The sequence below is a fragment of the Natrix helvetica genome (genome assembly GCF_964273705.1).
Source record: "Natrix helvetica genome assembly, chromosome: Z".
NCBI classification, from domain to species: Eukaryota; Metazoa; Chordata; class Lepidosauria; order Squamata; family Natricidae; genus Natrix; species Natrix helvetica.
The window spans coordinates 1,027,438-1,043,444 of NC_138554.1; the positions used below are offsets into that span (position 1 = coordinate 1,027,438).

Sequence of the window (16,007 nt, forward strand, 5' to 3'; positions counted from 1 at the left end):
GTTCAGGCAAATTGGGAGCAGCGACCTGTGGATGGGTGACCCACCCCGTCCCTGCCCACCCACCTTGGCTCCATGACGTCCTCTTTAGCCACGTTTTCTAAGCCACCTGCGAGCGTGCAAGCTGCAGGTGTGAGCAGAGCGCGTGGGTGGAAGGTGTGAATGCTGACGAAGCGAGTGTGTGCACGGGGGAAGGGGGGGCGAACCGGTGATAAACCTCTATGAAATCCACTCTGGTCCTCCTGTCCCATGATGATGACGAGAGGAAGTGGGGGCATTGCCAAGGCCACCCCTCAAGTCTCACAGGGTAAAGGAAAACAACCCTGTTCCTATGACCTGCTTAACTGAACAGAGAACATCATGCTGGAAGGGACCTCGAGAGGTCTTCTAGTCCAACCCCCAGCTCAGGGCAACAGGGAGAAAGTGATAGAAAGTTAATTTTAACTGCAAACAGCCAGTGGAAAAAGGAAGGAAGGAGGGAGGAGGGAGAGGGGGGGAGGAAAGGAGGGAAAGTGGGAGGGAGGATGGAAGAGAAAGGATGGGATGGAAGGATGGAGGAAGGAAGGAAAGGAAGAAGGGAAGGAAGAAGGAGAGGGAGGGGAGAAGGAGGAACAGAGAAAGTGGGAGGGAGCGAGTGAGGAAAGATGGAAGATGGGGTGGAGGAAGGAAGGAAGGAAAGAAGGAGGGAGGAAGAAAGGAAAGAATAGGAAGGAAGGAAGGATGAAGGGGAGGGAAAGAAAGTGGGAGGGAGCAAGGGAAAGGATGGAAGAGAAAGGATGGGATGGAGAAGGAAGGGAAGGAAGGAGGAAAGGAAGAAGAATGGAAGGAAAGAAGAAGGAAGGATGGGGGAGGAAGGGAGGGCAAGTGGGAAGGAAGGAGGATGGAAGAGAAAGGATGGGATGGAGGAAGGAAGGGAAGGAAGGAAGGAAGGAGAGGGAGGGATGGAAAGTCGGAGGGAGCGAGGGATAGAAGAGAAAGGATGGGATGGAGGAAAGAAAGAAAGGAAGGATGGAGAGGGAGGGGAGAGGGAGGGAGGGAGAGTTTGGTTTGGTTTATTTGGATTTATATGCCGCCCTTCTCCAAAAGGACTCAGGGCGGCGTACAACATTAAAAAACACACATCCCAAAAGTTAAAAAAGATTAAATCCATATCCAAAAAAAACAAACCGAATTTTTAAAAAAACAATACATTTAAAATAAGTTAAAATTAACAGGCCAGGCCGGCTTGCTGGAAAGTGGGAAGGAATGAGGCAGGAAAGATGGAAGAGAAATGATGGGATGGAGGAAGGAAGGAAAGGAGGGAGGGAGGAAGAAAGGATGAAGGGGAAGGAAAGAAAGTGGGAGGGAGCAAGGGAACGGATGGAAGAGAAAGGATGGGATGGAGGAAGGAAGGAAGGAAGGAGGGAGGGAGGAAGAAAGGATGAAGGGGAAGGAAAGAAAGTGGGAGGGAGCAAGGGAAAGGATGGAAGAGAAAGGATGGGATGGAGGAAGGAAGGAAGGAAGGAGAGTCATTTGCAAGGATCTTCCAGTGAGACAGCTGTGCAGCCCCCCCCCCTCAGGATGCCCAGAGACCCCCAAGGGTGCCCTTGCGCAGATGCAGGGGGGGGGGTCTGCCTTTTCCTCGCCCCTCCTCCCTGCTCCTTCCCCTCGGGGAAAGACGAGGGGAGGGGCCGAGTGGAAACTGCTAATTAAGACCTCCCTGCGCCTAATTAACGCTCTCCCCTTGCACTGAATTAATTAGGCTCCAGGTTGCCATGGAAATGGGGATGTGACCTAAAAACAGAAGCAGGGTTTTTTTTGGGGGGGGAGACAGGGGACCTTTGGTTGGTGGTGGGGTATTTTTTTTCCTTCCCCCCCCCAAAAAAAATTAGAGAGGTGGTTTTGCCGTTCGCGAGGAGGGTTGCCATTTGCCCGAATTCTTTGACTCAGGAAACTGGTTTTTCTCCCAGTAAAGGAAGGGCAAAAGTGGAGATCCAGATCAAACATCTCCAGAAGATGCCGAGAAGTTTGCAGCTTGGTTTATTGGACCCCCACCAACCTTTTGCCACCCCCCTGCAATGCCCCCCTGGCCCAGGTGCACCATCTCATCTCCTTCCCCCCTTTTAACTCCTGCTGCTGACCTTCCTCACCTCCTCCTTCTCTTCCTCCTCAAGTTAGGTTGCTCCCCCAAACCACCTGGTGGAAATCCAGATCTCCTTGTCTCCTGAGTGGTCCAGACGTGGTGGTCTCTCTCCCCCTCCCCCGTTGCCTCCTGCTCCCAGCCCTTCCTGAGCCCCCTGCAGCTCCCCCCCTGCAGCCTCTCCAGGTAGACCACCCTGGCCTCTTCAGGAGACCTCAGGTGTGGCCCTTGGGAGTCTCCTCCGCTGTCCTTTGTTGGGTTGAGGGTGCTTGGTTGGTCTCTTGAAGACCTGTCATGGCCCAGGCGACCTCATCCGTGCTACTCGATTCTCCTTGATTGGTTGGGTTGCTCATCTGTGGTCCCTTGAGGGTCCGTGGGTCAGGAGGTCGCCCCTCAACCCGGTGGCCTGAGGTTCTTTTGCCCTTACAACTCCTTTCTTTGTGACGGATGCTTCCTGGGTCCAAAGACTGGAGTGAGGTCCTTGGCTCCTTGAGTCTTCAGAAGAGGATGGAGGGCCACCTCCAGCCCCTTGAGGGCCTTCAGACGTTGTGGCTGTAGGCATCTCCACGGTCAGGATGGGGGGACCAAAGGATGGACTACTAGGAGTTGGTTTCCTCTGTCTCATGCCACTGACCTTTCTCGCCCCACAGATATCCGGGACAGTGGGAAAAAACCCGTCATGCTCTTCATCCATGGTGGATCGTACATGGAAGGCACCGGAAACATGTTTGATGGCAGTGTCCTGGCTGCGTATGGAAATGTGATTGTTGTCACCCTCAACTACCGGCTCGGCGTGCTGGGTATGGGGGAGAGGGGGTCCCAGGCTAGGCCTCTGCCTCGGGAGGGGTGGGAGTGGGGGCAACTTTCAGACTTGAGGACTTCAACTCCCAGAATTCCCCAGCCAGCAAACGCGGCCCCTTTAAGCCTTGAGGACTTCAACTCCCAGAATTCCCCAGCCAGCAAACGCGGCCCCTTTAAGGCTTGAGGACTTCAACTCCCAGAATTCCCCAGCCAGCAAACGCGGCCCCTTTAAGGGTTGAGGACTTCAACTCCCAGAATTCCCCAGCCAGCAAACGCGGCCCCTTTAAGGGTTGAGGACTTCAACTCCCAGAATTCCCCAGCCAGCAAACGCGGCCCCTTTAAGGCTTGAGGACTTCAACTCCCAGAATTCCCCAGCCAGCAAACGTGGCCCCTTTAAGGCAACGCTAGCGGAGGAATTCTGGGAGTTGAAGACCACAAGTCTTAAAGGAGACCCCTGATCTAATCCAACTGCTTCTGGGGTCAAAGAACGGGTAGAACCAGATCCGTGAGACCCCCTTCCTTTCCCAAAATAAATTGGGGGGGCTCTCCCAAGATGGCAACTTGAAGACTTATGGACTTCAACTCCCAGAATTCCCCAGCCACCATGAAGAAATCTGGCTAGATATCACTTTTTCTTTTGGGATGGGGTAAATTTTTTAAATAGATGGTGGGAATGCGGTTGACGTAATATATCTTCATTTCAGCCAATGGGAAAAAGAATGAAAAACGAAATTAATAAACAGGTTAAACTGTGAGCTAGAAAGATGGCAGGAGAATTCCATGGCACACGGGGGAATTCTGGGAGCTGAAGTCCACCCGTCTTAAAGTGAAACACAAAAGGATTGTGGGATTGTAAAGGAATGGCTTTAAAAACGGTTGTTGTGATCGCCCATTCCTATTGTGTAGCATTGTTGTGCAGTGAAACACACAATCCTGATTTTTAAATGGCTTTCCCCATAGTATTAAAAAAAAAATGCATTTTGCCCTGAAGCCCCCTCAGGCCATCTTTTGCTGTGGAGGATCGGCCCTGTAGTACAGCAAGCAGTTGTTCAGCCATGAGGTGGACGATGCCAGCTTGGGCATAAAAGTCTGCGGCCTTAAAGCGGGCATCGCATTGGCACGGGGTGTGGCTCCTTCCCCCCCTCCATTTACACTCCCCCTCTGGGCGTGAAATTTACCCAGGCACAGCAGAAATTAATATTTCATTAAAAAGTGTTGAATAATTAATGGCTGGGCCTCGTTATTTCCAGCAAAAGAGCCCCAGGATGGAGTAGATGATGAATTTTTGAAGGAGATCGGTCAGAAGTCGGTGCAAATGTTTAACCCAGCCCCCCCCCCCAAAAAAAGGGGGGGGGGGGAGAAAATATATATAGATATATAAAGATGCTTTCCGATCAATCGTGGTCTTTGGCTCCTTTCGTTTAAAATAGATCGCGGAGCCATTTCCACGGCTGGAATTAACCAGACCGGGCTGCTTCATCGAAGCGCATGGGCGCAAAATTGGCCTAGCATCGATATCAGAGAAAGGATTGAAATAAAATAAAATAAAAAGGGAACGGAAGAGAAATTTTTGACTCTGAAGTCAGCGGCCTCCAACCATCGCCGCTTTAAGACTTGGGGACTTCAACTCCCAGAATCCCCCAAACCAGGTAGGACAATTGAATGGGAAACAGATATGCTGGCTGGGGAATTCTGGGAGTTGAAGTCCCCAAGTCTTAAAGTGGCGATGGTTGGTGACCCCTGCTTTTCTCAACTGTGGCCCTCTTTAAGACGGATCGACTTCAACTCCCAGAATTCCCCAGCCACCATATCCGTTTCCCACTAAATTGCCACGCCATCCAGCCCACCTTTATCGCTTTTATTAATTTAGCTTACTGTGGCTTATTTTTTTTCACTTTGCTGAAATCAAGGTATATTATATCGAGCACATTCCCACCCTCTATTTAAAAAGTTACTCTATCTAAAAAAAAATGCGATAAATGTAGCATAGCCATATTTCCTTTGGTCCTACCCGTGCTGAAGTCTGGTCAACCCTTGCTGGCTGGGGGATTCTGGGAGTTGAAGTCCATCAGTTTTAAAATCGCCATGTTTGGAGACCCTTGCAGTATTCCGCACCCTTGGCCCCTTCTAAGACGGGTGGGCTTCAACTCCCAGAATTCCCCCAGCCAGCCTATCGGTTTCCCACTTAATTTTCATTTCATCTAGCCCAACTTTAACCTGTTTATGAAGCTGGCTTCTCGTCGGTTACTGTTTCACTTTGCTGAAATCAAGGTATATTACGTCAGCTGCATACCCACTGTCTATTTTTTAAAAAAATTGCGCAGTCCAAAAAATGTGATATCGGTGGTCGATTTCTTCTTGTCCTGCCCGTTGCTACATTCTGCTAAACACTTGCTGGCTGGGGGATTCTGGGAGTTGGAGTCCACTCAACGTGAAGTAGCGAAGGTTGAGCTACACCGCTATAAATCCGGATCAAGAGCGACCTAATAGATGCTTGTTTTCCTGATTTCTTCCTTTTCTCGCGACAGGGTTTATGAGCACCGGGGACCAGTCGGCCAAGGGGAACTACGGACTCCTCGACCAGATCCAAGCCTTGCGGTGGCTGAACGAGAATATCGGACATTTCGGGGGCGATCCGGAACGCATCACCATCTTTGGATCTGGTGCTGGTGCTTCCTGCGTCAATCTGCTCATCCTGTCTCATCACTCGGAAGGTATTGCTGCACCGGCCGTGGATGATGGGAGTGGTGGTGGGAGCGGCGGGGAGTGATGTTGTCCCGGGAGTGTCGGGGCGCAAAAAAACCCCCAGGAACCGGGGTGATTCAAATGAGTCTTACGAACACAATGGAGTCCGTTGCTAAGGGAGACAATTGCTAAGTGGGTTTGGCCCCATTTTACGACCTCTCTTGCCATGGTTGTTAGGTGAATCCCATGGTTGTTTCGTCCCTTTTTTTCAGCGACATTCGCAAATTAGTGGCAGATAAGAGTTAACAGAATTCAAGGAAGGCTGGACTTTTTCCCATTGCTGAAATCAAAGTTATATTACGTCGACTACATGCCCACCATCTATTAAATTTATTTTACGACCTCTCTTGCCACAGTTGTTAGGTGAATCCCACAGTTGTTCAGTCCCTTTTTTTTCAGTGACATTTGAACGGTCACTAAATGAGCTGTTGTGAATTGAGGACTACCTGTACAAACTCATTCCAGGCTACCTCTCAACAAACTAGCGTTTACTGGCGGTCAAGGGCAAATTAGTGGCTGATAAGAGTTAAGAGAATTCAAGGAAGGCTGGATTTTCCCATTGCTGAAATCAAAGTTATATTACGTCGACTAAATTCCCACCATCTATTAAAAAAAACCACCCCACCCAAAAGAAAATATGCGATCGATGTTGTCTAGCCATATTTCTTCTAGTCCTACCCATGTTGAATTCTGGTCAACCCTCGGTGGCTGGAGAATTCTTCACCCCTCCCTCCTTCAGGCTCAGCCTGGTCATCTACTGCATTCAGTTTTGGTCACCATGATGTAGAAAAGATGTGGAGACTCTGGAAAGAGTGCAGAGAAGAGCAACAAAGAGGATTAGGGGACTGGAGGCTAAAACATATGAAGAACGGTTGCAGGAACTGGGAATGTCTAGTCTGATGAAAAGAAGGACTGGGGAGACATGATAGCAGTCTTCCAATATCTCAGGGGTTGCCACAAAGAAGAGGGAGTCCAACTATTCTCCAAGGCACCTGAGGGTAGAACAAGAAGCAATGGGTGGAAACTAATGAAGGAGAGAAGCAACTTAGAACTGAGGAGAAACTTCCTGACAGTGAGAACAATTCATCAGTGGAACAGAAGTTGCCTCCAGAAGTTGTGAATGCCCCAACACTGGAAGTCTTTAAGAAGATGTTGGATAGCCATTTGTCTGAAACGGTATAGGGTTTCCTGCCTAGGCAGGGGGTTGGACTAGAAGACCTCCGAGGTCCCTTCCAACTCTGCTATTGTATTGTATTGTATTGTATTGTATTGTATTGTATCTCCTCCTCCGAAGGCTGTGGGTTCAGGACATGCCAGGGTTTGCGATGTTGGGGCAACCGTGGGATGGATCTCCTGAATTTCAGGATGGAATGGATCAGGCAGCTTGTAGGGACTCTTAACTAAGGTTTGTCCACATTGAGACAAGGGAGAAAGGGTTGGAAAAAGGAATTAAAGTGGGAGGCGTGAAAAGAGACGGACGACATCTTATGTCTCCGTCCATCCATCCATTTACAGGTAATCCTTGGCTTACAACAGTTCATTTAGTGACCGTTCAAAGTTACAATGGCACTGACGTGTGACCATTTTTCACACTTACGACTGCTGGAGCCTCCCCATGGACACGTGATCAAAAGGAGAGAAAATGGGGGTGGGTGGGGGGAGGGAGGGCAGAAGGAGGGGAGATATAGAAGGTGAGGAGGAAGGAAGGAAGGAAGGAAGGGAAATATAGAGGGGTGAGGAAGGAAGGAAGGAAGGAAGGAGAGGGAAAGGAAAGAAGGAAGGAGAGAGAAAGGAAGGGAGATATACGTAGCAAGGTGAGGAAGAAGAAAGGAAGGAAGGAAGATATAGAGAGGTGAGTAAGGAAGGGAGGGAGGGAGGCAGGGAGAGAGATATAGAAGGTGAGGAGGAAGGGAGGGAGGGAGGGAGGCAGGGAGGAAGGAAGGAAGGAAGGGAAATATAGCTAAGTGAGGAAGAAGAAAGGAAGGAAGGAAAATATAGAGGGGCAAGGAAGGAAGGAGAGGGAAAGGAAAGGAAGGAAGAAGGAAGGAGAGAGAAAGGAAGGAAGGGAGATATACGTAGCAAGGTGAGGAAGAAGAAAGGAAGGAAGGAAGATATAGAGGGGTGAGGAAGGAAGAAAGGGAGGGAGGGAGGGAGAGATAAAAGGTGATGAGGAGGAAGGAAGGAAGGAAGGAATGGAAATGAGGAAAAGGAAGGAAGCTGTAGTGGCTTAGTAGTTAGAGTGCTGTATTTCAGGCTAATTCTGCCCATAGCCAGCAGTTCGAATCTCACCAGGCTCAAGGTGGACTCAGCCTTCTGTGGTGGGTAAAATGAGGACCCAGATGGTTAGGTGGGGCAAGAGGCTGACTCTATAAACCGCTTAGAGAGGGCAGTAAAAGCACTTACGAAGCGGTATATAAGTCTAAGCGCTGTTGCTATCCTACCCTCTACGTTCTAACCTTAGAGCCGGTAACCATTGCCTGCTGGGCTGTCCGTCCCTCGGTCGCTGACCCCTCTTTTCCTTCCCCACCCCTACAGGTCTGTTCCAGAAAGCCATCGCGCAGAGTGGCACCGCCATCTCCAGCTGGTCCGTCAACTACCAGCCACTCAAATACACCCGCATGTTGGCCTCCAAAGTCGGCTGTGACCACATGGACACCGGCAGTACGGTGGAGTGCCTACGGCGGAAACCTTACCGGGAGCTGGTGGACCAGGACATCCAGCCCGCCCGATACCACATCGCCTTTGGCCCCGTGGTGGACGGTGACGTGGTCCCCGACGACCCGGAGATCCTGATGCAGCAAGGCGAATTCCTCAACTACGACATCCTGATCGGGGTCAACCAAGGGGAGGGCCTGAAGTTCGTGGAGGACTCCATGGAGAACGAGGACGGCATCTCGGCCAGCTACTTCGACTTCACCATCTCCAACTTCGTGGACAACCTCTACGGCTACCCGGAAGGCAAGGACATCCTGAGGGAGACCATCAAGTTCATGTACACCGACTGGGCGGACCGAGACAACGGCGAGATGCGCCGGAAAACCCTGCTGGCTCTCTTCACGGATCACCAGTGGGTGGCACCAGCCGTGGCCACGGCGAAGCTCCACGCCGAGTATCAGTCGCCCGTCTTCTTCTACACCTTCTACCACCACTGCCAGACGGATACGCGGCCCGAGTGGGCGGACGCGGCCCACGGGGATGAGATCCCCTACGTCTTCGGGGTGCCCATGATTGGGGCCACGGACCTCTTTCCTTGCAACTTTTCCAAGAACGACGTCATGCTGAGCGCCGTGGTTATGACCTACTGGACCAATTTTGCAAAGACAGGGTGAGACGATGAGGATGAGGATGTCAAAGGAGATTCTCGGGTCGGCCGAGTGGCGGTTGTCCCCCAAATGCTTTCTTTTTTTTTCCTTCAAGAGGCAACTGGACTGTCTTGGTTTTTTTCTTTAAAGACGTTTCGCTTCAGAGAAAAAGCAGAAAGTCCAGTTGTCTCTGGAAATAGCACCTTTGGGAGGGAGGGAGGGAGAGAAAAAGAAAGAAAGAAAGAAAGAAAGAAAGAAAGAAAGAAAGAAAGAAAGAAAGAAAGAAAGAAAGAACAGAAAGAGAAAGAAAGGAAAGAAGGATAGAAAGGAAGGATAGAAAGAAAGAAAATAAAGGAAAAAAGGAAGGATAGAAAGAAGGGAAGGATAGAAAGAAAGAAAAAAGAAAGAAAGGATAGAAAGGAAGAAAGGAAGAAAGAAAGGAAGGAAGGCTAGAAAAAGAAAAAAGGAAGGAAAAAAGAAAGATAGAAAGAGGAAGGAAGGAAGGAAAGAGAAAGAGAAAGAGAAAAAGGAAGGAAGGAAGAAAAAGGAAGAAGGAAAAAGGAAGAAGGAAAAAGGAAGAGAAAGAAAAAAGGAAGGAAGAAAGAAAGGAAGGAAGAAAGAGGAAAAGAAAAAAGGAAGAAGAGAAAAAGGAAAAGGGAAGGAAGAAAGGAAGAAAGAAAGAAAGAAAGAAAGAATCTTAGAACCAGAGTAGTGTAAGGAACCTTGGAGGTCTCCTAGTCCAACCCAAAAGTTGTCCCAAACTTTCTTGGTTTTCCTTTGAAGATGTTTCTCTTCTCATCCAAGAAGTTTCCTCAGCTCTGACTTGCATGGAGGGGAAGGGAAGGATTGATCCTCCTTGCAGACAAAGCTGTCATTCTTTTTAGAGGGTCATTGAGGCCACCTGGGGGTCTCTCTGTGTCCTCGAGGCCACCTGAGTGGTGGAAACGGGGGGGGGGGGGGTGACTACAACCCAGCTCCTTTCAGCCGTTCCACAAAGGCTCCACACCGGTTTTCACTGTCAACCCCGAGGACTCAGAGGAACCTCCAAGTGGCCTCAAGGACCCTCTCAAAGGATGCAAAGGACCAGCTCTCTGCAAGGAGCATCAATCCTTCCCTTCCCCACCACTTTCCTGTCGGGGCCCAAGAAACTCCTTGGATGAGAAGCAAAACATCTGCAAAGAAAAAGCAAGAAAGTCCAGTTGCCTCTGGAAAAAGAACCTTTGGGAGAAAGAAAGGGGGAGAGAGGGGGGGAGAGAAAGAAGGAAAGAAAAAGAAAGAAGAAGGAAGGAAGGAAGGGGAAGGAAGGAAGGAAAGAAAAAGGAAGGAAGAGGAAGAAAAGAAAGAAAGGAAGGAAGGAAGGAAGGGAGGAAAGAAAAGGAAGGAAGAGAAAGAAAGAAAGAAAGAAAGAAAGAAAGAAAGAAAGAAAGAAAGAAAGGGGAAGGACAGAATGAGGAAGTAAAGAAAGAAGGAAAGAAAGAAAGAAAGAGAATCCCTAACCCTAACTGCAGTGATTCGCTTAACAACTATAGCAAGAAAGGTCGTAAAATGGGGGCAAACTCAATGAACTCCATGTTTTCGCTTAGGAACAAAAAAACTTTGGCTGCGCGTGACTTGTAGAAAAGTTTGATCAGCTCCGTCAATAAGGCGGTTTTCCTTTCGTCGTAAAAAGGGGATGAGAAACGGTCTTCCTCCCACCCTTGGAAGAGGATTGGTTAGAAATGGGGCTATTTGAGGGGGGGGCTCTGGGAAGCCAAAAGGGGCCCTTCCAGCCCAGCCAAACTGGAGCTGCAGAGAAGGGACTCTCCAGAATGCCTGGGAAGGGGCGAGGGGGGGGCGGAAGGGACGGGGGGGGGGCATGGCTGGCACCCAGCCAAGATGGAGACCCTGGCCCGTCCTATTGGTAGTAGGGTCAGTGGTCCCAGTCCACTCCCTGGGAGAACGCCTGGCCCGTAGGAGAGAATATTGGTGGCTTTCTTGCATTTATTGGCAAGGAGGTGAGGAGGAGAAGAGAAAAGAGGAGGAGGAAGAGGAGAGGAGGAAGAGGAGGAAGAGAAGGAGGAGGAAGAAATGTGCTCTCTGAGCTGGGTGGTTTTCCGTGCAGACGTTTCATGACCCAACTAGGGAACATCATCAGTGCTAGAAGAGAGAGGGGTTTATGAAGAGGAGGAGGAGGTGGAGGAGACTTTGTGGGGTCCTTGATGAACCCCCTTCTAGCACTGATGGTGTTCCCTGGTCAGGCGTTGAAACGTCTGCACAGGAAAACCACCAAGGGAAGATCTCTTGCCTTTCCTACGAAGGAAAAGTTCCCCTCCTCCAGAACAGGCCATAAAGTCACCTGGCCGCACTTCCTCTTCCTCCCAGCCATGCTGAATTCTGGGAGCTGAAGTCCACAAGTCTTAAATGAGCATAATTTCTTTCCTTCCTTCTCCCTTCTCATCCCTCCCTCCCTCTTTCTTTTTATTTCTTTCTCTTTCCTTTCTTTCTTCACATCCTTCCTTCTTTTACTTCCTTTTCTTTTACTACCTTCTTTCCTCCCTTCCTCCCCTCCTTTTCTTTCTTTCTTTCCTTCCTTCCTTCCTCTGCCCCACCCCCTCCCCCCTCACTTTCTTCCCCTTTTCTTCACCTCTTCACATCCTTCCCTCTTTTACTTCCTTCCTCCCTTCCCCTCTTTCTTTCTTTCTTTCCTTCCTCTGTCCCACCCCCTCCCTCACTTTCTTCCCCTTCTTTTCTTCACCTCTTCACACCCTTCCTTCTTTTACTTCCTTCCTCCCTTCCCCTCTTTCTTTCTTTCCTTCCTTCCTCTGTCCCACCCCCTCCCTCCCTCCCTCCCTTTCCTCCCCTTCCGTCTTTCCTTAAATGAGCATAATTTGGAGACCCCTGGCTTAAAGAAATAAGTGGGTGAGAATTGGCAACATCCAGAAGCAAAAGAATTATTCCTGTCCCCTCCCTAATTTCGAAGCATGACACCCCTCCAATTAATACCCCCCACACACACACAAAAAGGGCAGACTTCCTAAGTTGTTTTTGGGTGGGGGGGACAACTCAGAAGCGGTGGATGTCTGTTTGGGGGCTGGCCAAGGAAATGTGTGCCTCTGCCCTCTTGGTCCCAGCTTTCCCCCAGCCCGCCAGGTATCCTCAACAACCCCAGCTCCCATCATCCTCAGACTGCAGAGGCCCAGCTGGAATCAGAGCGATTGAGGTGAGCCCAGAGATGCCCCGATGCAGCCTCCTGCCCCATGGCTGAATAAGTCTCCGGCAGGGGTGAAAGGCTGCCGGTTTGGGCCGGTTTGCACGAAGTGGTTGGGAAAAAAGGGCTATTGGTTTCCAGAACCAGTTGTAAAAAAATACTAAAAAAAAGTTTTTAAAAAATGTTCCGGCAATCCCACATCTGAGCTTCTTCTCTTTTTTTTACACTTTTTAAGCATTTTTTTTACTACAGGTTCTTTGGAAACGCGGGGGTGGGGGGAGGTCTGTTTTTGCTCCTGGGGGGGGGGTGCTGAGACAGAAAGAGAGAGAGAGTGAGGGAGAGAGAGAGAGAGAGAGAGAGAAAGAAAGAAAGAAAGAAAGAGAGAGAGAGAGAAAGAACAAAAGAAAGAGAGAGAGAGAGAGAGAGAGAGAATGGAAGGAAGGAAGGAAAGAAAGAAAGGAAGGAATGAAGGAAAGAAGGGAGAAAGAAAGAAAGAGAAAGAAAGAAGGGAGGAGGAAAGAGAGAGAGAAAGAAAGAGAAAGGGAGAAAGATGGAAAGACAGGAGGAAGGAAGGAAGGAAGAGAAAGAGAAAGAAAAAGAAAGGAAGAAGGGAGGAAGGAAGGAAGGAAGGAAGGGAGAAAGAAGGAAAGAAGGAAGGAAGGAAGGAAGGGGGAAAGAAAGAAGGAAAGAAAGAGAGAGAGACAGAAACAGAGACAGAGAGAGAAAGAAAGGGAGAAAGGAAGAAAAAGAAAGGAAGGGAGGGAGAGAGGGAGGGAGGGAGGGGAAAAAAAGAGGAAGGACTACAAACCAGGCACTAGACGCAGCTTCAGAGGATAATCCAGGGCTGGAAGGGACCTGGAGGTCATCTACTCCAACCCTGCGCCAGCAGGACATTGTTAAAGCGAGTTTCTGTCTTTTGATCCCCCCGTTACATGACTACATAGCCACGCCCACCCAGTCACATGACTCTCACCAAGCCACGCCCCCAAGTCATGCCGACAGAAGCGGTAGAAATGTAGAGGCAGAGAGGGCAGCTTCCCCGTGAGGTTTTTGCCCGATCCGTGGCAGCTACCTCTGGCGGCTCAGCTGCCTCCAATATCAGAATAACAGAGTCGGAAGGGACCTTGGAGGTCTTCTAGTCCAGCCCCTTGCTCAAGCAGGAGACCCTACGCCATTCCAGACAACTGGTTGTCCAGTCTCTTCTTTGAAACTGGTGATGAAGCAACCACAACCTCTGGTGGCAAGCAGTTCCACGGGTGAATTGTCCTCCTTGTTAGGAAGTTTCTCCTTAATTCCAGGTTGCTCCTCTCCTTGATCAGTTTCCATCCGTTGCTTCTTGTCCTCCGGTGCTTTGGAGAATGATTTGACACACACACACACCCTCTTCGTTGGGGCAGCCCCTCAAATACTGGAATATCATACTGCTAACCCTGTTGTTAGGCAAACAGAATAGCGCAGTTGGAAGGGGCCTTGGAGGTTGTCTAGTCCAACCCCCTGCTCAGGGAGGAAACCCTACACCAGGGATGTCCAACTGGATTTCTTTGAGGGCCCCATCACCATCGTAGTTCTCTGCCGGGCCAGCGGAGTGCTGCAGGAGGCCATCCAGGCCGAAAGCGGGGTGCGGAGAGGCTGTGCGTGGCCTCTTGCGCCCCATTTTGGCTACCATTGGCCAATCCTTTGCTATTTCCAGGCTGAATGTAAGCCCCCCGCGGGCCTTGAGTTTGACATCCTTGCCCTACAGCATTCCGGATAAATGGAATGGACTTCCGGTGCCAAGCTGTTCCACAGGTTAATTGTTCTGCTTCTCTCCTTGATTCGTTTCCACCCATTTCTCTTTTCTTTCTCTCTCCCCCCTCCCCACAGGGACCCCAACCAGCCTGTGCCACAGGACACCAAGTTCATCCACACCAAGCCGAACCGCTTCGAGGAGGTGGTGTGGACCAAATTCAACACCAAGGACAAGCAGTACCTGCACATCGGTTTGAAACCCCGCGTCCGGGACAACTACCGCGCCAACAAGGTGGCCTTCTGGCTGGAGCTGGTGCCCCACCTCCACAACCTCCACGAGCCCCCCTACACCTCCACCACCACCCGGGTGCCCCCTTACGTCACCCGCTGGCCCAGCACCCGGGTGGGCCCAAGCACAACGCGCCAGCCCATCGCCACGCTCCCTCCGGACGAAGACGACGTGGCGCGCCCGCCCCGCTATGTGCCCTTCCCGGGAGACACGCGGGACTACTCCACCGAACTGAGCGTGACGGTGGCGGTGGGCGCCTCCCTGCTCTTCCTCAACATCCTGGCCTTCGCCGCCCTCTACTACAAGCGGGACAAGCGCCACGAGCTGCGGAGCGGACGGCGGCTGAGTCCCCAGCGCAGCGCCGCCAACGACTTGGTGCACGGCGGCCAGGAGGAAGAGATCATGTCGCTACAGATCAAACACTTGGAGCATGATGCGCACGATCTGGAGCCCTTGCGACCGCATGAAATCCTACGCCCCGCCTGCCCTCCCGACTACACCCTGGCCCTTCGCCGGGCGCCCGACGATGTGCCCCTGATGACCCCGAACACCATAACCATGATCCCCAGCACCATCACGGGTATGCAAGCCTTACACCCCTTCAACACCTTCCCCACCGGACACAACAACACCCTCCCTCACCCTCACTCCACCACCCGTGTATAGTCGTCCTTGGCGCCCAAAGATCCCCGGCGGGAGGGGGGGTTGTCTTGCCAACCTCCTGCCCCCCAGGGGGAGGCCCTCTTCCCGCCTTTGGCCCGTACGAGGCCTTTTATATCACACTGGGGAGAAACGGCAACAGAGGGGGAGCCCGGTGGGGGTCGGCCACCCCTTCACCCAGATCCAATGGCACCTGGGCACATCTGCCATCCTGCAGGACGTGGCACGGCACGGAAGTCCTCCCTGCGTGGGCGTCCGCTGTACTTCCGAGGAGTCAAGGCGTGGGGCTGGAAGGGGGGGCATAACGGCATCCTTCCGCTCGAGCATAGAGAAATGTCGGGAAAAGCAGTCATGGATTGGAAGGCAGTTTGGGGGCTGAGGTCGACGGGGAGTCCAAGAGAGAGAGAGGGCGGGGTTGGTGGAGAGTCCTCCCCCTTTGCAAGCAGGGAGGGGCCATGATTTCCTTGGGCACGCGGGAGAGGCATCAAGGCAGAGGAGGCTGTTTCGGAGGCTGGATAAACCAGCTTTAAACGTGGTTATGGAAGTGCAGGGGAAAGAAGGAAGGAAGGAAGGAAAGAAAGAAAAAGAAAGAAGGAAAGAAAGAAGGAAGGAAGGAAGGAAAGAAAGAAAGAAGGGAGGAAGGATCTGCCCACATTTCTATGACCATCTTCGCAATCTCCTCAATCCACCCATCCTGCACTGGGTCCCACCGGAGGGCAGTGGTCACTCTCCTCCATCCTCCTAGAGCGGGAGGTGGGTGCCCTCGGCTTCTTCAGAGTTTTGAGCAGTGGTTCCCAATTTTCCCACCGGTGGTGGGGCGGCCGTGGGGCGGAAGGAACTGGTGCTCTGCCAACGGCAGGCGCAAATGGAACTTCACGGCTGTGCAAACGCCCGCTGTTTGCGCCCATGGAGCTGTGTGTTGCAAGCCCACGCGCCTGCCGCTTGCGTGGCCCAGTTCCAAGCAGCGTGGCCTGAACTGGGACGCGATCCAACAGGGTCTGGCCCAGGAACGGGCCGCGATCCAACGGGGTTGGGGACCCCGGTATGGAGGCAACTGGAGCAGCAAGAAACAGTCCCTGGTCCTCTGTGTTCTCAACATTTTGGGGCGTCATTCGTTCTCTGCACCGGTCCTGGGTCAGGAGCATCCGGCTTAGGCCGTCTGGGGGGGGGGGATGTCGA

The 16,007-nt window shown here is 51.4% G+C and overlaps 2 protein-coding genes across 2 annotated transcripts in view; one reads left to right on the forward strand and one right to left on the reverse strand.

Moving 5' to 3' along the window:
- The window catches only part of LOC309381827 (fibroblast growth factor 11-like), a gene marked incomplete at its 5' end in the record, with an annotated part of 14,323 nt that extends 14,048 nt beyond the window's left edge, over window positions 1–275 (reverse strand). Inside the window, one exon of the mRNA XM_081933111.1 lies at window positions 64–275. Within this exon, the coding sequence (XP_081789237.1) occupies window positions 64–275 (212 nt within the window). The remainder of the gene's footprint in view (window positions 1–63) is intronic.
- Window positions 276–2,768: 2,493 nt separating this feature from the next.
- LOC309382256 (neuroligin-2-like) lies at window positions 2,769–15,520 on the forward strand. The gene is made up of 4 exons (XM_081933846.1): window positions 2,769–2,916; window positions 5,446–5,631; window positions 8,198–8,987; window positions 14,015–15,520. Exons 1-4 carry the CDS (start codon window positions 2,796–2,798, stop codon window positions 14,832–14,834), a joined length of 1,917 nt encoding a protein of 638 aa, XP_081789972.1. The 5' UTR covers window positions 2,769–2,795; the 3' UTR covers window positions 14,835–15,520.
- Window positions 15,521–16,007: the final 487 nt, after the last annotated feature.

Bases quoted from the DNA above. Each gene is read 5' to 3' on its own strand.
- LOC309382256 (XM_081933846.1), top strand. From the start codon at position 2,796: ATGCTCTTCATCCATGGTGGATCGTACATGGAAGGCACCGGAAACATG. The intron at 5,632-8,197 runs GTATTGCTGCAC...CCACCCCTACAG, and splicing joins CCTGTCTCATCACTCGGAAG to GTCTGTTCCAGAAAGCCATC. The intron at 8,988-14,014 runs GTGAGACGATGA...CCCTCCCCACAG, and splicing joins ACCAATTTTGCAAAGACAGG to GGACCCCAACCAGCCTGTGC.